This window comes from Mesocricetus auratus, unplaced genomic scaffold (genome assembly GCF_017639785.1).
Source record: "Mesocricetus auratus isolate SY011 unplaced genomic scaffold, BCM_Maur_2.0 Super-Scaffold_100019, whole genome shotgun sequence".
NCBI classification, from domain to species: domain Eukaryota; kingdom Metazoa; phylum Chordata; class Mammalia; order Rodentia; family Cricetidae; genus Mesocricetus; species Mesocricetus auratus.
Genome location: NW_024429200.1, coordinates 22,262,896 through 22,283,720, shown reverse-complemented (window position 1 = coordinate 22,283,720; position 20,825 = coordinate 22,262,896). Strand labels below are relative to the sequence as shown.

At 43.1% G+C, this 20,825-nt stretch overlaps 1 protein-coding gene across 3 annotated transcripts in view; it reads right to left on the bottom strand.

Moving 5' to 3' along the window:
• Positions 1-20,355, bottom strand: part of Cttnbp2 (cortactin binding protein 2) — a 149,491-nt gene extending 129,136 nt beyond the window's left edge. For 2 of the 3 annotated variants that reach the window (XM_005080930.4, XM_013121153.3), the window contains exons 1-2: positions 20,187-20,352; positions 7,113-7,220 (exon numbers count right to left, since the gene is read on the bottom strand). In XM_005080930.4, the coding sequence (XP_005080987.1) occupies positions 7,113-7,220; positions 20,187-20,267 (189 nt within the window). In that variant the 5' untranslated portion in view covers positions 20,268-20,352. Of the gene's footprint in view, positions 1-7,112; positions 7,221-20,186 lie in introns of all 3 variants that reach the window. The other variant, XM_040728496.1, reaches the window with a different exon arrangement.
• Positions 20,356-20,825: the final 470 nt, after the last annotated feature.

Sequence of the window (20,825 nt, the reverse complement as noted above, 5' to 3'; positions counted from 1 at the left end):
GCACAAAAACCCAGCAGATGCAAGAAAAAACCCATGATACAGAAATGAGAAAGTGGATGCTATGTGACTGACCTATAAAAGTCATGCATGAGCCCGGGGGTTCAGCACTTTTTTTGAGTGGATACCTTTTCCCTGCTCACCATCCTATTCCCATTCTTTTCTAAATAAATCATCTCTATCTTTTACTACATCATCACAATTCTTTACTGCAGTGGTTCTCAACCTGTGGATCGTGATCCCTTTGGCAAACCTCTATTTCTAAAAATATCTATATTATTGTCCATAACAGCAGCAAAATCACAGCTATGAAGTAGCAACAAAAATGACTGTACATGTGGAAGTCACCACAACATGAGGAACTGTATTAAAGGGTCAAAGCATTAGGAAGGTTGAGAACCACTGCTTTACTGGGACACAAGGGGCAGGAAACTTCAGTAGGTGGCCAGTGCACTCAGACCTGTACTCATAATCATAACACCAACTCCATTTCTTAGACCACAGAACAGAACTTTCCCTCTTGTATTCTACTTTTTAGAACTAATGCTAACAATTCACTAAAGAAAATAAAATTTCACAGGAAGAAAATTGTTAGTTTCTGTTTTTGTCTTACTGGACAAAATACAATAGTATTTTTAAGTTAATTGCTGTATGTACTTCATGAAAATGGATTTTGCTGTAGAGATGACATAACACCAGATCAATCCTTCTCTCTTTTCTCTGGACATGGAAAAGTCATATATCCATGGACAGAAAAGGAAAGGGATAAATTTCTATTTTTGTGAATTCGGCCATGCTTATCAAATCCATTCACTAAAATGAACAACACACACTCACACAATACTCTTCGGTTAATCAACTGCCAGTCATCACAGGAGAATTTTGAAAGACAATTATGTTTTACTTAATTGACACCAGTGGAAAGCCAGAGTAGTATTTGTTTACCAACATTTAGCCCACATGCTGTACAAGGCATGATCACACTAAGTTGCCATTCACCGAGAACTCATTTGAAAACGAAGTGGAGCACATTATTCTGTATAATACTCAGGGGCCTCGGTCAGTGGAGGGTGGGTGCCTGCTTATTCTGTGAGAGGCTCTGGACTGATTCCACAGCACCATATGCTCTATATCAAGATTCAGGCTCTGAGCGTTACCATCATAAGCATATTTCACTTTGAAAAGCAAAGCACTTAAGCTCTGGAAAAGAAACTGTACTGCAATTTTAAATAGTAAAACATGTGGCATGTTTGGAAAGGGGTCATAAAATTTGTTAAAATGGGCATTTTCAGATTAACCTTTAGCTTTGAAGTGGCAGTATTTCACATGTAAAAGACTGCGTCACAATGGGTTCAAATCATTTAAGTTTTTACATTCATTTTGTTCAAATACATATTTTTTAAAGTGACATTTCTAGTGGTGAACACAACTTCTTCAGAGTGGTGTTGATCCCTTAGGAGCAATTGTGTCCCTCATAAGAGACTTTCCTTGAGAGAGAAAACGGAGGAGGAAGGAGAACATGAGGGATCAGGAAGGTCGAGTTGGGGGAACAGAGAAGGAGAGCAAGGAAAAAGGATACCTTGTTAGAGGGAGCCATGATGGGGTTAATGAGAAACCTGGAACTAGGGAAAATTCCAGGAATTCACAAGGATGAGCCCAACTAAGAATCTAAGCAGCAGTGGAGAGGCTACCTTAAATGCCCTTCCCCTATAATGAGAATGATGACTATCTCATATGCCATCATAGAGCCTTCATCCAGTGGCTGATGGAAGCAGAAGCAGACACCCACAGCTAAACACTGAGCTGAACTCTTGGAATCCAGTTGAAGAGGGAGGAGTGATGAGCAAAGGGGTCAAGACTATGCTGGGGAAGCCCACAGAAACAGCTGATCTGAGCAAAGGGGGAGCTCACAGACACCAGACTGACAACTGGGGATACCTGAGTAAGATATAACCAGGCCCCCTGAACTTGGATGTCAGTTGCAAGGCTTGGGCAGTCTATGGGGCTTCTGGCAATGGCATCAATATTTATTGCTTGTGCATGAATGGGTTTTTGAAGCCCATTCCCTATGGAGGGATACTCTCTCAGCCTAGATACAGGGGAGAGGGCCTAGGCCCTGCCCCAAATGATATGACAGATTTTGATGTTTCTCCATGGGAGGCCTCACCCTCCTTGGGGAGTGGATGGAGGCTGGGATGGAGGTTGGTGGGGGGAATGGAAGGGTTGGAGGGAGAGGGAACTCATATTGGTATGTAAAATAAGGTTGTTTTTAGATTAAATAAAAATTAATTTAAAAAAAAAGAAACCTTCCATGGTCATCACAGCTAGATTTGCTGTTGACAAGGATGAGTTGGAGGGAGGGAGGTCAATGTGGGAGGCTGCTGACCACCTGGTAGGATACTGGATACTCTCTCCTCCCTACAGAGGAATCTAGGCCCAAATACCAACAGTCCTGAGGGTGAGAAAACCAGCTTCCATTCATACTTAAAAGCCTTAAATTCCTCTGCATTTTGACCCCAATGAGTATATCAGGCTTTTGTTTTGCCTTATTATAAAATGAAGATGAATCTAGGAAGACTCTGAATGCACTCAGTGACAGTTTGCAAAAAGTAAAGTCTGGCCTCAATGGCGCTACTGGGAAGAGCTGATTTTAAAATACGCAGGTTCAGGATACAGCGTGTTTCTGGATGTCTGGTAATAGTATGTCTCTCTTTATAGGCACCTCTATTTCACTCTGCTGCCTGGCATCCAGCGGGTCTTCAATGAATGCATTTTTGTTCTATCTTTGACAAGGACTGTACTATGCAGCTGGCCTCAAGCTCTCAATCCTCCTGCCTCAGCCTCCTAGGTTGCAATTACAAGTATTTGCTACCCTGTGGAGCTCCACAGACTCTTGAGCAGGATGTGAAGACAGCTGCATGCTGAAAGCTTGTGGTTTACCTTTCCTTTTACTGTGCATTGGCATGAGGGGCTACCCAAAATCAGGCTCCCACCAAGCAGAGGAATTCAACTCCCACAGGAGAGGCGGAACACAAAAATAATCCTGGCAGTCAACTGAGGACTTGGCCGCCTCTCCAGCTCCCATCACTCATCATCACAACGTTGAGAGAGAGAGAAAAAATCCACTGTAATTTAGGTCTCTTTTATGCAGCCGTTTACACAATCCCTTCTATAGGGTGTTCTGTCATCTGATAGTCCCTGAAGGCTACCAGCGCTGGAACTGCATTCTATGTAAAGTAATGCTAAAAGGGTCAAGTTTTGAAAATTCCAGTGCAAATAACTGAAAATCTGACTCCTACGGTTAGCCTATTTATGAAGTTTAAGAGGGGGATTATCTGTCCTTCATATGGTCAATTTCATTCATCTCGTGTAAAAAGGGGGAAGAGAGACATACGGAAAATCTGCTCCTTTTAAAATATAAATTTCTTCTTAACAAAAATGCATGTTCTTAGAAACGAACATGGTGGTACACCGCTTGCAATCCTAGCACCCAGGAGGCTGGGGCGAGGGGAATGCAAGTTCATAGCCATCCTGGACTAAAGGGCAAGACCACATCTAAAAATATTTTAAGAATTCTTAAAGTGAATACTGTTACAAAGCTATGGACTTTTTATATTAGAGGGTTTTTTTATCTTTAAAAAAGGAAAGCAGCAGGCTGGAGATAGGGCTCAAAGGTTAAGAGCACTGGATGTTCCTTTCAGAGGTTCTGAGTTCAATTCCCAACAACCACATGGTGGCTCAAAACTATCTTCAGGCACACAGGCAGACAGAACATTGTATATACAATAAATAAATAAGTCCTTTTTTAAAGGAAAACAGCAAAAATGCCCAGACATACATTGTAATCTGTTTTACCCCCTCCAATTTATATTTATTGACTCTTTCCAAAGTCAACTGCCACCTATTCAATGATCAATGAAATCTTTATGACTTGAAACTCAAAACCACCAGGATCATGTGGTTTAGAAAGTGAAACAGCTTGGTCTGAAACACATTTTTAAAATGTAAAGAATTTGGACACATCCCAATATAACCATTTCCAAATCTAATACAGTTGAGGGTACAAATTAGTTATCCCTATTTCAATTACTAAGCTCATGTAGCAAATACGTTTTTCTTTACTTAAAAAGACAAGATGTACTTCACTTGCAGATACATAGTATACTAGTTACTGATTAAAGGCAGTTTGGTTCTTAATTTATAGATAAGTTTATCTGTTAATATGAGATACACATTTTCACATCCTTTCCCGTTCTTATTTTTTTCTGGGGCATTAATCAGTCAGCAAGGCACATTCTGCTGCACGGTGAAGGAAAAGGCAGCTTAATGACACATTTGGGCCCAGGTAAATATTTGACTAGTTCCCATCAAAAGCACAGGGAACAATAATCCTGGCATTCGAGTCTATTCCAGGTTCCACAGTTATGTGAAGATTCCATTACTACCCACTCTTCAAACCAGATCATCTAAATATTTAAATAAATCATAAACATCATTTTTTAAAAAGCTTTTAGGAAGATCTCACACACACTGAATTCCACAGAGGGTCTGTGTAACAAAAGAAGTGGGGGGCTCCTGTGTGAGCCCATGTGTGGTCCTGGCTGGACCGTCTTCTCTCGGCTTCCCTTGTTTGATTTCACCCTCTAAACACAGGAGACTGGTCTCAGTCAGCTCTTCTCCACAGGCTATGTTGAAGCAGGACAGAACATTTTTGTTTTCTTGCTAATTGGCCTTAGAGGGCAGGGAGGCGAGTTTGCCACGCATCTAGAAACTTTTATTTACTTCTTTTCTGTTTTGGTTTTTCAAGACAGGGTTTCTCTTTGTAGCTCTGGCTGTGTTGAACTCACTCTAGACTGGCCATGGACTCAGAAATCAACCTCCAGGAATATTTTTCAAGTCCTCGCCAAGCTTTTAAATGCCCCTCAGTTTATTCCTCTCATTAGAAGTTTCAGTATGACCATTATGAGGAAAGAGAGGAGTTCCTTTTTTATCAATAAACAACTTATTTAAATTATTCTAATGAACTGAATTTTCTAGGGATTGATTTCCCACGTGAACATACTTTCCCTCTTTCTTCATTCATTCATTCCTGTTTGTTTTGTTTGACACTGAGTCTCCCTATGTAGACCACACTTGCTTTGAACTTAGGGTGATCTCATTACCCCTGCCTCTCCAGGACTGATATCCATCACAGGCACACGCCAGGGCTGATATCCCTCACAGGCACACACCGCCAGACCTGGCTAAGCATGTGCTTTTGTTTGGAACTTTACCAGAAGTGATTCACCTTTCAGTAAAGTCACCTCACTGTATCTGAGTCACACTATGGTAGGCTTGGGACAGGATTCTCTTGCAACTGCATTTAAGACAATGCTATGAATAAGGGCAATCAGACATCACGTTCATCATATCTTCCAGTAAATATACATAAATGGAAATTCGTATTTTCTCTATTTTTCTTTTACTGAAAATAGATTTTTTTCATTCAATATATTCTGATTACAGTCTCCCATGCACTAATTCCTCAACCGTCTTCTCCACTTACTGTAACTTACTTTTCTATTCTATATTAGGAAATATATGCCATAACTGGTTGACATTTTTACTTTTTTAACTTTAATATAGTATACTTAAAAACCCAACTATACATAATGTCCCTGGCAGGTTAGCCAAGCACAGCAGAAATGCTTTATGAGCATGAGAAAAAGGATTTGATTAAAGTTTAAACCAGTGACTGTGCTGAGTAAGTTTCCTCATAATTGAAACTCCAATCCTTATAGAAGATATCCATTTGATCATTAGGGAAATTCAATTAAAGAAAATGAATATGCTTTCTAAAACATATAAACAAAGAATCCGCTAAGTGTTCAAACATGTATGTGAGCAGTGGGAGGTTGCACAGGATGGACACATTTTGCATGCTAATACAGAACAGAAAAACAGAAGGCCAGCTGGAGCCCTGAATTTCCATTTGGTTTTAAGAGGTGACTGCATTCTGGAACAGTGGCTCACATGGTTGCACTATATTCTCAATGGGGAACAGGACAAACCACCCTCACAACCAAACTATGTGGACAGCTGGTTAGCAAAGCTTCGTATCCAAAGAGCTGTGGCTCCACTTCAATGCAGATGACACACCAGACTCCCAGCTTATGAGGGAATTGTTCTAGGTCACTGGACGGATGGTAAATAGTACACTGACTGCACCAATTTCCAGGATGTGGAGTTCAGGAACTGTTTCCACTCCCACTCAGGACCAAGGTCTCATCCCTGCACAGCTGGATGCACCCCTGTACATCCTATGTGACCACTCCTACCTCCCTTCATCACCGTGAAAGCTCTTGTCACGGGCAACAATCGGCTGAATTTTTACATCTTCATAGATTTTCAAAGTTCAAGGAAATAAAACTTTATATGTAATAATTGCAGTCATCATTTCCAAATAACTGAGAACCAAGATATACCTGATTTCATACAAATGACTACAAAAGAGGGGAGAAAACAAAACCAAACTGAAGCTTAACGGCTGACTGATACACCAAATCAAGATGTGGAATTTCCAATCAGAAAAAAAAACTGAATCAATACAGTTGAACAGCACTGTAACCGAGGCATCTGATATGTTCTTTGTAAGCTACTATAGAAAAATGTTTAAGCTACTGATGAAAATAATTTGAAGATATGAACATTTTCATTTTAACCGACTTTCTGAAAATGAAGAACACCATTCATGACCTATATAGGAAGTGAAAAGATATATTGTCACCAACATTTTTATGAATGGTTCTCTTAATTCCCTCCCACAGCTATCGTACACATGCAAGACATCAAAGCACTAATTTTCTAAGACTGTATGTCTGAGGTCAACCAGATAGGTGATACATGCAAGGGACTACTGATTTTCAGTCTCCCATTTTCAGTGGTTTATTTTCAGTCTCTATCCACTCAACACCCACATGACTTATGTGTCTCGTGTAGATTCTAGGTTCTGAATGAGGAACACACAACAGCCTAAGGTAACATTTTAAATGCAACTGATTGAAAAACTAAGGAACAGTGCCTCTGCCACTGGCCTTCCGAGAAATGGTAAGGACACACCTCCAGAAAGTTCTTACCCGCAGGGCCTCAATGACCAAGTCTCTGGCTTCTAGTTCTCCTTCCATCACACTGAGGAGCATGCGAAGTTCCGATTTGCTGAGGTTATCCACATCAAACTCTTTTTTCTGTAATGTAAATTGAAAAATGGAATCAATTCAAAACCATCCCTGAAAAAGCGAGACATATTCTTGAAGCCAAACATGGCCGATACATGATGTCCATCTCAATACTGGATAGAGGAAGCCAGAAGTTCCTAGGAGCCCCCTGGCCAGCCAGTCTAGCCTTGACAAACTTTAGGTCAAGAAAAGACCACATCTTTACAATGGGAAGGATTGTAATACGTGAAGAATGATACCCAAGATTGTCCTCTGGTCACCATATGCAATGTATTATACAGGTACACTCACACTCTTACCCGTAAATGTACACACATATATAGACATACAAAAGAGAACAGTAAGAATAGACATGGACCATTTCTATCCAGTGCCTTAGTATTCAGACTGATGCTTGACCTCCTCGATAGAGAAAATCGTGTAATGCCATTTCTGCAGATCTCCCCCTCAAAAGAAATGTAGTTGCCTGTCTTGTCTGCCTAAACATCTGGACTTAGAATCCCTCCAAATTATGCAGCACAAATTTAAAAGTCCCTGGAGTCTATGTCAAAACAGGCCTGGCCTTGGGATAGGGGGCTGGTTTTGAGGGTAATAAGAAAACACAGATGTATTCCTTGGAGAATCCCTGACATAGTGGCTCCTGGGAGGCTATTATAAATTCCAGGTCGTCCAATAATAACAGGTCTTGTTTACAGAACACTCTACAGCAGAGACCACAAGCTGGCAGTCTATGCCCAAATCTGGCCTACAGATGTGTTAGGGCCATGATTGAAAAGCTTCACCTTCCATTTAGCCAACATTAGAAAACCTGGGACTATTACTAAAATTTGAGAACTCTGTCTTCTCTTTAAGTCAGATGTCTGGGCATTCTCAGATTTACATTGTCATACACAAGAATTCACAGTCAAGTAACAATTGCCCCTTTCTAGTGACTACACTCTTCATATTGTCAACGCTTCCTCATTCACACATACACACACAGATATGCTTTCAAAAAGCCTGAACCATCACCCATACATAGTTATCTTGGCCTGTGGTCAGGTGATATTGTAATCATGCTACAGAGATAAATGAACTATGTAACTTCTTGCTCTTCTATAAGGAAGGTTAAGATATGGCTCAAGGTCTAGAAAATGAGGCTTCTTAGAGACTCGGGTACACTACTAGGCTGAGGTACTCTTATTCTATACCCCATGCTTTTCAGTCCCATCACTTCCTCCTACACAACCTTCCCTGGTGACTACACCCTAGCTCTCAGCTAGGCTTACACAGATAACCACTGATTCCACATTTTTGTCCTTAACGTGCCTCTTTCCTTATGACTTCTACATGGATGTATTCTGACACCCATTTTATGGCTGGATCTGAGAAAGGATCAGTCAGAAAGTTAACAGTCAGGACTGGGTTAGTGCAGAGTCTGAGGTCCTCTGCAAAACACTCAGTGATCTCTCCATTCTGTGCAGATATTCCTGATAAACCCACTCACTCCCTAGCTCATGAAGACAACCAAGTTCATCACCAAACGTGTCATGACACCTAAGCTCAGAAGTTGTTCTTCAAAACATTCCAGAATTCAACAGCGCATTTGTGTAGCACTCAGTGTTTTCCAAAGTATTCTCAAAGAACCGAGTTTAAAACATAGGATGCTATCACCTGTTTTCACTTGAAGAAACAACTCAGGAGTCTGAAAACATACACAGATCTTGCAACTAGTAAACACTAAATCAGGATGCCCCAGCAGTGCCTGTACCTGGCTTGTCTGTCAATGTGGTACACAGCACCAACATTCCAGAATGAACTGTGTGAGCATCAGATAAAATGGGTGCATTCTATTGATCAGCCAATGAGAAATGGTTTTGCATTTAAGTATCTAACACCAGACTTTCTATGAATACACAGGGGCTGTGACAAGATATGACCAAACCAGTCATATTACAGCCCCAAGAAAACTTTAGGAATGAGATTTACAGCAGAAAGGGATCAGACCCAGGTGGCTCTCCAAAGAAAAGATTTTTTAAATGTTCCTCCTGGTTAAATGGCTTCTTTTTACACACACACATGAAAAAGAGCAGTTACTGGCAAGACAGAGCCTGCAGATGGGGAGAGAGAAATAAACCTATAGCAGACCCAGGACTTTGTAAGAAAACCACTGCCCAGCAGGCAACTACAGAGATGTTCCTTCCCAGTAAGTCGTAAAGTTCAATATACCATCTGAAATCCTGTTTCCACTAACAGAGCATTATCACACATGGTTATATAATCCAATGGTTCTCAAACTTCAGCATGAGGAGGGAACATGTGAGACTTGTTCTTAAAACACAGCAGGGCTCCACTCCTAAAAGTCTGATTCAGGGAAGGTGGGGGTGGGCATGAATTTGCCTAACAAGTTCCTGCTGAGGCTGAAGGATGGGGCTCACGTTGTGAAGCATTTCATCAAGTGATCTGTTTTCTCAGCCACACACTGAAAACCCTAACACCTGTACAGTTCTTCTGAGGACTGCGCAAGAACATATGTGTGAAATTAAGCACAGAGTATAAATGAGCAACTGCTATTAATAACCGAGATGTTTTGTACAGAGAGGAGCCAGGTACTGCTTCAATGTCTACTTCCATTTTGAACTCTACCAACCCAAGTTCAATAAACTCAGTTTACTGACTATGATGAAAGACTTTTAACCCGGCTTCCCCCCACTGAGACTGCAATTCCTGTGTGCTTTGGAGGATAATGTTTTATTAATGCTGCTGCCACTAGTTCTAAGGATTTTAATTAATTGTGTGTTTTATTGTTCTTGTTTCTCCGAAGCTTCATGAGCAAAGCACTCTGCTTTAAGGCTAATAAATTATAAAAGGCAGTGCCAAGAATCTGATTCATGTTAAGACTTAGGAGGGCTCACCCTGATTCCATCATCAGATCTTGACATGTGACCTGCAACTGGTTCTTCTATTTTTCTATGCCTCACGTCAATAAAGAGGAAATTCATTAAAGGGGGAAAAGACCGCTACAAGTGTTCTTGCTGAGCCACAAATGTATCATACAGAATGCTAAGAAATTGTCTTCTACCACCAAGTATTAAGTGATATATTGTTTTGAGCATAACAATGCATCTGCCTTCTCTTCCTGACTATATCTAGCTCCACCCCTGCTTCCTCAGTAAAGCATTACTAAACGCTTGCTTCTAGCAATAAAATTCCATGACTGTTTTCGGGTTGCTAATTTCTAGTACCTGATTCTTTCGTCCTTATTCTAGTGAAACTGGAGGAAAGAAAGTACATGAAAATATGGTGGCACTCTGAATGGGAATGATTTTATAAGTAAAAGCACTCTGGAACTTCTTACTAAAAAATAAAATAAAAAGGCGAGCAAGGCCATAAGCCAACACAGGGGAAGAAAGTGTAGGAGGGTTGGCTATGGGGTAATAAAACCAAATTATGTACAAGAAAACTGTGTTACTGTACCAGCTGATCAAATTATATTCATGCATATGCACACATACACCCATACACGTATATAAAATGAATTAAGGGTCTTCTCTAAAGTGAAAAGAGAAGTGGGAAGCAGTTTTACTCCTGAGGTGAACCCCAGGCTCTATGTATGCAAGCCAGTGCTTTCCCACTGAGATACATCCAAGCCTTCCTTTTGCTTCTTATTTTGAAACAATGTCTCACTGAGTTGGCCACGTTGGCCTTGCACTCACTGTGAAGCCCACGAACACCTTGAACTTGCAATCTTCCTGCCTGGATCTCCTAAATAGCTGAGATTAGAAGCACGGCCATGTGGTGGTTTGAATAGGAATAGTCCCCACAGACTTATGTGCTTGGATGCTTGCTCATAGGGAGTGACACTTTAGGAGGTGTGGCCTTGTTGGAGGAGGTGTGTCACTGCAGAGGTGGGCTTTGGGGTCTTATATGCTCAAGCCATGCCAAGTGTGACAGTTCATTTTCCTGTCATCTGTGGAACTCTCGGCCCCTTCTCCAGCACCATGTCAATCTGTATACTGCCATGCTCTCTACTATAATGATAACGGACTAAACCTCTGAAACTGTAAGCCAGCCCAATGAGTTTTCCTTCATAAGAGTTGCCATAATCATTGTCTCTTCCAGCAATAGAAACCCTAAGCCAACCTATTAGCCCTGGGAGTTGAGAGAGGGGTGAGAAACAAAGAAAGTCCTCTGGTGTGTTCTCACCTGAAGTGGTTTAGATCTCATATACCTATAGCACAAAGACCTTAGATACAAAAAAAAAATCATCAATGCAGCTTAGTTTAAGACTAAAATGAATTGACATTTATGATCTTCATTTGAAAACTATCATAATAATTTAATCTTCAAAAGAATACTGATGTCAGAAAATATTGCTATCCACATAAGATCTTCAGAGCACTGATGAAAACAAGGAAACTGCCTCCAAAATACCAAGAGAAAGATGTTCAGATTATGCTTTATTACTGAACTCCATTTTACCAATGGAAAAAAAATGGGACTGGAGAGATGGTTCAGGGGTTAAGAGAACCAACTGCTCTTCCAGAGGACCTGGGTTCAAGTCCCAGCACCCACAAGAGCAGCTCATAACTGTCTGTAACCCCAGGATCCAGCACCCTCACATAGACACACACACAGGCAAAACACCAACAAAAATAAAAATAAAAGAATGAATAAAAAGCAGGTGCTTTAAAAAAAACAAACAACAAATCCAGATCACATTCTTTCAATGACACAAAGGAAATAATAATAATGAAATCAATAATATAATGAAACTGGTCTGTTATACTGAGTTCATTTTTTCAGAAAATCATACATACAGGAAACTCAGTGTTCTCAACACCTACTGTATTTTCGAAAAATTGACAGATTCCAGTCAAGGAGAGAAGGCATTTGCCTTGGGATATAACAAGTCACGTATATTAGCTCATGGTACTCTGATATCTGTTTCTCATGAAGAAGAGTTGTTTCCTGGCTTGCTCTCAGGCTCACAATTAGCTACCTTTCTTATACAGTCTACATCCACATGCCTATGGGTTGTACCTCCCACAGTGACCTGTGTCCTTCTACATCAATTATCACTTAAGAAAATACCTCACAGATTAGATATGGCCACAGCCCAACCTGATCAGGCCAGTTTCTCAACCGAAGTTCCCTTTCCCAGGTTTGTGTCAAGTCGTCAGCTGAAGCTAACCATAACACTTGCCAAAAAATCTTGCAAGGGATATTCTGAGCTACAGGGGCTGGAGTGTCCCTCAGACATTTGTCCAAACACATCACTCATATTAGATATCCCTAATGAAAATGTAATCAAACATGCAGCCAGTCATTTTGTGGCTCTTCCCTTTGACACCAAGTTCCCCCTTTCCAGTTAAAACCCACGTGATCAATGTCTTTGTCAACACAGCTAGGAAGATACCTGAAAAGGAAGAGGGCTTGAACAGGCCAGAGATGGGGACACAGGTGTGGGGAAGGCCAAGGAACAATCACTAAAGAAGGGAAAGTTGCTTCACCTGGTTGGTTCTCAGCTTCTCCTAAGTAAGAAGAGGCTGTTGGACTCAGGAATCTCTAGACCGGGGAATTAGACGAAGTGGTCTCTAGAATCTCCTCAAATGTCTTGATTTCATGTGCCATGAAGGTAACTGGATAACTGGATTGAAGAAATTCTTGGTTTCTGCCCCCACCTCGGGACTGAAAGCATTTGAGAAGTACTTGAGGGAAAGGGATTTTGCCTCTTTGCTTCAAAGTTAGAAAAGTGTGTTTTTCCTGGTTTAATAATTATGCTAATAACTAATTGTATTTAGTACTCTGTAAGCAAGTAAACGTTTCTCTGAAGACCAGTAGAGGCTTAACAGAAGGGGAATCAATGAAATATCCTAAAACTTCAAAATCCTAAAGTCAACATGAATGAAAAAATAAGCACAACTTTCGAAATACTTAGAGTGTTGAGTTGGCCAATTACAAGAATTTTCAAGGGAAAAAAAGTATATGGTTCTCAGGACTTCGACTTTTACATTTTTAAATCTCTGCACAGGTGTGTTAGCTCATTCCTTGGTCTAAACACTTGGGAAGTTGAAGCCAGATTGCTAAATGTTTGAAGAAAACTTGGCCTGGGGTAGAGTGAGATCCTGTCAGAACACCACCAGAAGGAAAGACAAGAAGAGCAGGGGCCAGAGTGGGATGAGGGAGTGCAAGTGTTATCACAGAGGAGGGGAGGGGAGGAGAGGGGAGGGGAGGGAAGGGGAGGGGAGGGGAGGGGAGGGAAGGGAAGGGAGGGGACGGAAGGGGAAGGGAGGGGAGGGAAGGGAAGGGAAGGGGAGGGGAGGGAAGGGGAAGGGAAGGGGAGGGGAAGGGAGGAGAGGAGGGAGGGGGAGGGGGAGGGTGGAGTAAGGGGAGAGACCTCTCTTGCTGTCTCCAACCTTCCCTTCTCATACCTCTCATTTGGTTCCTGACTTTCTTCAACAATCATGGTTACCTTCATGTTTGTATGCTCCTGAAGACTCCAGAAATGCCCCCCCCCAGTTCAGTTTAAGAGTCAGCTACATTTTCTCATGTGGCAATTAGTCACATCCAGCCTCGTGTATTTCCCCCAAAGTTTTAAACTCATCCCTAGAAAATCTATTTCCTCACCCTTACCAGCTGTCAAGACAGCAAAAAAAATATTGCATCTTTACATGCTTTTATATAATATGCCTCCCTCCATGACATATAAAAAAGAAGGACTATCCGGGCAGTGTTGGTACACACCTTTAATCCCAGCACTGGGGGTGGGGTGGGGGGCAGAGATAGGTGAATCTCTGTGAGTTCAAGGCCAGTCTGGTCTCAGAGCTAGTTCCAGGATAGCTAGGACTGTTATATAGAGAAACCTGTCTCAGAAAACCAGAGAGAGAGAGAGAGGAAAAGTGAGAGAGAGAGAGAGAGAGAGAGAGAGAGAGACAGAGACAGAGACAGAGACAGAGACAGAGACAGAGACAGAGAGACAGAGAGACAGAGAGAGACAGAGAGAGAGTATGTTATGGTATCAGGTGCAACATTACAGCGACTCTAGGGGCAACTCAGACATACTTCTACTCCAGGGGCTACAAAGTAGATTCACCTTCAATTGCCACTTGGAGTAACCCATACCAGACAAGCAACTAAGGAAGTCTTAAGACTTGCTGAGAGCTCAGGGACCACCATGTACCTCAAGGCAGGCAGCATCACCTGGATACTTTCACAGAAGACAAGCAGCTTTGTCTTGGAGGATATAATGGTATGAGAAAAGAATGGCAGGAAGGAAACCTGGTGATGGGTCTAGCTAATTTTAACTCGGAGAAAGTTGGAAGGAAAACAAAAGTGGCTGAGGCAGGGGGATTAAATTCATTCTTTTCCTCCTCTTAGATTTCCTCTTCTTCCATTTCCTCTTCCGGGAGGAAGAACCACCATTTGAGAAAAACAAAAATAATAATAAACAAGTATATTTCTGTAAGAACTCAGATTTCCATGCAGCCCAACACGAGACTTGAATCAGTCCCTCAGTGAGAAACCTTCTACATCTAACAAGTGCCATTAGCAAGTTTGTACACAGCACAGAATGCTATCTTGATTATCTGCAGGTGGTAAATGCCGGCATGATGATTTTTCAGATAAACCAGGGCATAGAAGGCAAAAAAATGATAGTCTCTCAGTTACCAAACCCCTTTAAAAGAGAACTTTTATCTTTGCCATCATCTTGCTGCCTTTTGGGGGGGGATACAGAAATGCCAAAACACAAACACTTGCAACTGGGTACCCACTTCACAGACACCGCAGTTACTACAGCCTTCCAATAGATCCCCAATGTACTTACTTATTAAAAGTGAACACTTTTCCATTCAAAGCAAGGTTCCTACATGGACCACAATGTGCTACACACAGCATTAGTAGCATTTAGATAAGTTATTTACAACCGATGCAACTAAAATCTTGGTAATCGGTCACCATTAATACTACTGTCACCATTACCCTCAATAACTCCTAAACAGAAAGAGAGAGAGAGACAGAGACAGACAGACAGAGACAGAGAAAGACAGAGACAGAGAGAGAAGGCTAGCTGTTTGGAGATCAAAGGCCAACTGTGGGTGTCACTCCTTGGCTCCTTGTTTGTAGAGACAAGTGTAGCACTGGTCTGATGCTGGGCTTTCTTGAGCAATTTTCAAGCACATCATTGACTACAGTATCACTCAAGCCCAAGACATGATTCTTCTTTTTTTTTATGTTATGTAAGCCTTGTAACCTGGAATCAGTAGAGAGATCTAATCATGCATCTTCAAATAACGTCTCTTTTTCAAATGAGCTGAGTTAGCAGGACCGACCTATGAGTCCTGAGCAGAGAAATGGCTCCACCCCAGGGAAGCACTTTTAAAGCTGAACTCTAATCCCATGTCCATGTTCACTATTCCAAAGCCTTGTCTGATCTCCTCCTTTCAGCCCAATCTTTTCCTGTGCCCAAACCTTTCAGAATTTTTCTCAGATCCTGTCAAGCATCCCCTCCTCCACATCCTAACGAGTGACATGGCTTTGACTTTAATGTTGGAAACTTTCTGGAAGGGAGTTGCATGGTCGCCATCTTGTGACACTTCCATCTCTGGTCTCAGTCATCAGAGTGAGATAGGGAGCTGAAAAGAAGACTAACAATGTTGAAGATCAAATTCTGAAAACAGAAATCTGGAAAGCATTGATATGTCACTGAGGAAAGCAGTTTAGAAAAGGGAAACACAGAAATGAAAACTGGGTTTGGCAGATAGAGGCACTCGCCTCAGAAGCTTGATGGCATGTCTTTGATCCCCAGATTCCACACAGAGATGGAAGGAGAGAGCCAACTCCACAGGATCGTCCTATGACCTCCACACCTGAGCTGTGGCATGTGTACCATTCTTCCACCATATAGTAAGAAACAGATGTTTAAAAATGGAACTTCAAAGGGTAAGGGTGCAACTCAGTGATAGAGCGCTTGTCCACCATGTCCAAACCTCAGCACCTACCAAGAAGCATGGAAGAAAGGCAGTCTGTTGATTCAAGGCTTGAAATGTCTGCAGTGTTAAGTTACAAACCACAGACCAACAGCTGCGTTATAATCTTGTAACGCAGAGTGTATTTTCCAATCAGCTGATTAATATTAAGTGTTCTAACAGCTTCTAATGAGCCTCGTTTAACAAATCTGTTCATACAACTCTCCTTGATGGGTTCTGCTCTCTCCAGGCTTCAACCTTGATGGTCACATGATCAACAGCTGATATCGGTTGCTGCTGATGCAGAACTGATGCTGTAAAAAATGCTTTCTCAATGTTTAAACTTATGGGAAACATGTGATAATAGAACCAAGTGGTTATTTAGCTTTGGTATGGATTAAACCACAAATGGGGAAAAAGCTTTTCTTAACACAAAAATTGCTCCTATGACAAATTTGACAAGAGCAGCCGATAGCAATAAAAATAAACACAACAGGTACAAACAGAAACATGCAAGCAGTCGTTTACAAAGAGTGTGCAAAACACCCCTATTCTAATCTTTCAAAGATCGAGAAAAATCTAATGTATTTTCTAAAAATTATAACCAAGATGGTGTCATTGCATCTTTGAGAATCATTGACATAGGACATCTGTGAAGGAGCCTCAAGAACCAGCTGTGGGTGCATACCATTTCCTGCCATGTCTGTTCATAACCTCTTTCTGAAGGCCCAGTGCAAATGTCCTCCACTATGGAATATTTCTAGCCCCTTCCGGAAAACATTTCCAGAACCTTCCACTAGGAACCCTCTCTCTGACTGTTCTTCCCACAACTTTTCTCCACATTATTTGTGCCTGTCATGACTTGACTCCTCAGTGTCCTGCAGAGTCTACTATAGTCATGCTTTAAGGGGTTAAGGGCAGTAAAGATGCTACCCATGACGCTAGCATCTTCAAACTGATGGATGATGTGGGTTGAGACAATGTTACTCCCTCTTAAAATTATTCTATCAAACCTTAAATATTCCACAGCTACTATATCACTACAATTTCATTTTGTTCAGTATCAAAACCAAAATGGGCTAAGAACCTTTTTTTATTGTGTTTACATTCAATACTGTTACCTAGAAAATAAAATTTTCCAGGTGCCAGTTATCAAATTTAACAGCAATGTACAATTTTTAATGGAAACAAAGGTTTACACGCTCACAGCCAAATCTATACCTACACTTTGCATATTAGCAAATCCCAAAAGCCCAGAGTGAACACAATGCTAGTTGCCTCCCCAAATACAACTCTAGGTGGATCTCCATTTTCTTCTCACTCCCAAATTCCAGTGAAAATAAAAAGCAGATTTCTGTTTTCCATACTGCCTACCATAAGAGTTGTATTCTGAGCAGAAATAGCAATAAGGCCTATAAAAGTCATCCCATTTGGCTAAGCACTGAAAATAACCCAGGCTCCCGGCATGGATCACAGAGTAGACTATTAATATGATCCTATTGAATAATGTAGCTGTTAGCCAGCTTTATACTCGAGGTGCTTTCAGGATTTAAACAGTGAAGAACAAAGATAACAAACTAAATTTAAAACACTCCACTGGAAATTATATTAAACTGCAAACTATAAATTAAACCAGTTCCTAAGCAACAATCTAAATAGAATTAAAAAAAAAAGACCTCTACAAATATGCACGTTCAAAAATAGCCAACTGCTTTGGAGGCTTCACTAGTGTGATTCTGCCAAATGTATATATAAAATTCCACAAGATGTAAACCAATTTGAAATGAAATAAATCTCTACAAGGCAAAAAGAGAATTCCTCACTATAATTAAAAATATATATTAAGTCTTTTGTTGGCAAACCATAGCTTTAATTTTTAACCATTAGATGAAAAACAAGTATGGCAAACAGGGTTTCCCTAACAAGCTCTTTTCTTTAATAATAATAAGTCAAAGCCAGGCAGGGTGGTGGTAAGGGCCACGAACCCCAGCCTTCAGGAGGCAGAGAGATAGGAAACCATGAGTTTGTGATAAACTTTAGCTACATGTGATCCTCAAAATAATAAACAAACAAACAAATAAATGCCAGTTTACTCAAGTAGCTAATGTAAAGTCCCCTTTTCAAGTCCAACTACTTGTAAAAAAATAAAGTCCAGCTTTACTGAATAAAAAGAGAGAGTTACTTTAAATACCTTAGCACTGCTACTGCAGGTTTGAAGCCTAAGGGATCCCTTGGGACTAATGGAGGAGGTCCCAGTCCCAGAGATTTTGCCTGGCTATTCTCCCTCACCAGAGCAGAACAATCAAGCTGCCAACTTAGCAGCCTTTGAATCCGGCTCCTGACATTTTTAAACAGCCGACAGGAACACTGACCTTGTTGGCACAGAAGTATTCCTGACAATGCAATTTTGTTTACAATCCTATATATCACACATCATGAGCCGCAGGCTTGTGTTGGTTTGTCTGGTGGCCGAAACATCGTGTGGGCACAAAGCAGTGTACTAAGTAGATTAAACAAACTATTCGTCCTCCTGGGGGAGAAGAAGCGTGTACCCCCACTTTGCCCCTCATGGAGAACAGGACACTCAAGAATTTCAGCTTCCCAGGGGGACTTTTGCTTTGACAGGCACTTTCTTCGTTGTCCCCCCCTCTCCCCAGAATGAAAGTAATTCGCAAGTGGAAAGGTTTCATTTGAAATGTCTTTAAAGTTCTTATTAGCAAAAGGGAACGCAATTTCCCCAAAAGCTTTAGCCCAGAGTCTTCTATTTTCACCAATGGGAATTGGTACCTGACCCCTCCCATTCTCCTTACACAGCTCTAGCCCCTAAGTACCCTCCTCCACACCTCTTCCTTCTCCTTCCAGCAAGCCCTACCTCCAGAGGTGGGTGGAAATTAAACACCCCAGGTTGTTTACACCTAGTCCTGCCCTTTGCTGCCCGAACCCGGTCTGGGATCTGGAGATGAGAGACACGGACGGACGACGGGGGCGTCCATGCCAAGCCCAGCTCTCTCGGTCCCACTCGGAATCTTCCGAGAGAGCTGCGGGATGTGGCCAAGGCTGGGAGGCGCTCCTAGACCTGCCTTTCTTTGCAGATCTTTGCAGCTCTAGCAAAAGCTATTTCCCCAAAAGCGGTTTCCCAGACCTGCTAATGTTTGCCAACCTGGCTTTTTTTGGGTTGAGACCCCCAAGCAGGGCAGAGAGGGAGTGGAAACTACCGGGGAGTGTCTGTGCGTGCAGACACTCAGAGTACCAAAAAAGGGAGCAGGTAGGCGCCTAAGCAAGTGAGGACGCTAGGGAAGGGGAACAATGTGTTGGCACCAGGTTCAGAAACCCCAGCTCCGTGCCACTTCGCCTAGGGAAGGAGGTCCCTACCGATGACTGAGCAGCAGGCAGCTAGGACCCAAGGTGCTGGAGCTCAGTTGCAGCAGCAAGGAGCCTCTCCCACCGGCCGCCCCCAGGACACACGAACCCCCACACACAAAGAGCATCTCTACACCTGCCTGGCGACGGCTCGCCTTCCCCTCACTGCTTCCCCAGGTCTCCCAAGAGGTGTCAGGCACCCCGAGACTAGCATTTGCTCGGCGCCTGGCGGAGCTGAACAATGGGGGTTGAGATCCTCTGTGAGCACCCCAGGAGTGGGCAAAGGGGTCACCAAGGACGCAAGCGGGGAGCTCCAGAAGGACCGACCGACGGGCCCCTAGCACCTCGGGGGCGGCGGGGGTAGTGTCGCCTCACTGGAGCCCGCTTCTGGCCTTGGGGGCACCCCGGGGAAGGGGCATTCAAAGGGCACACCCCAAGGGAAGGAAGGGGTGTCCAGGGGAAGAGGCACACCAGGGAGGGGGTACCCCCGAGAAGGCAGGGGAAACCGCTGGGAAGGAACACCTCGGGGAAGGAAACGGAACCCCGAGGAAGTAAGGGGGCACTCCAGGGAAGCACCGGGCATCCCTCGGGGAGTGTCCGGCGGGGACCGGGGCACCACCCCCAGCCCGCGTCTACACCGCTCCTGGAGCCCAGGGAACTCGGTTACCGCGGCCTCCGCCGTGGCCCCCGCCGGGTCGTCCGGGCCGCGGGACAAGTCGGGCTCGCAGCTCGCGCCGTCCGTCGCCATCTTCCTGCTCTAGCGGATCCGAATGCGAGCTCGGAGCGGCGGCGGGGCTCAGCTCTCGGCGCGGGCGGGCGGACGAGCGGGCGGCGCTTAACCCGCTGCTGGCTGCGGCCGCCGCGCTCTCAGCCCCGGAGCCCGGCCGCCCCCTCCCGCCTCCCGCCTCCCCGCGCCGCCCCTGCCGCTTAACCCTCTGCGCGCTGGAGACGCCGGCGCCCCGCCCACCCGCTCGCCAGCAGCTGCAGCTCCCAGGGGGCCAAGAACCAGAAAGCGAGCCGTGTGGCCTTGCGCTGGTATTAGGGAGACAGATACCCCGGGATGAAAAATAATAATAATAATAAGCTTCCTCTCGGGAGGTGATAGGCTGACAAACTCTTGACTCAGGTCGCAGAACACAAACCGAACTGGCTGCCGGGCTCCTGGATGCTAAATCTAAGATCTAAGATCAAGGAGCCATCCCTCACTTCGACTAGCTCCATCGAGGTGCCTTTCTTAAAATTACCCAGCCCTTATCTCCTGGACATTCCTATCCTCTTGATTTATATACACGCAGCTTTTTTTTTT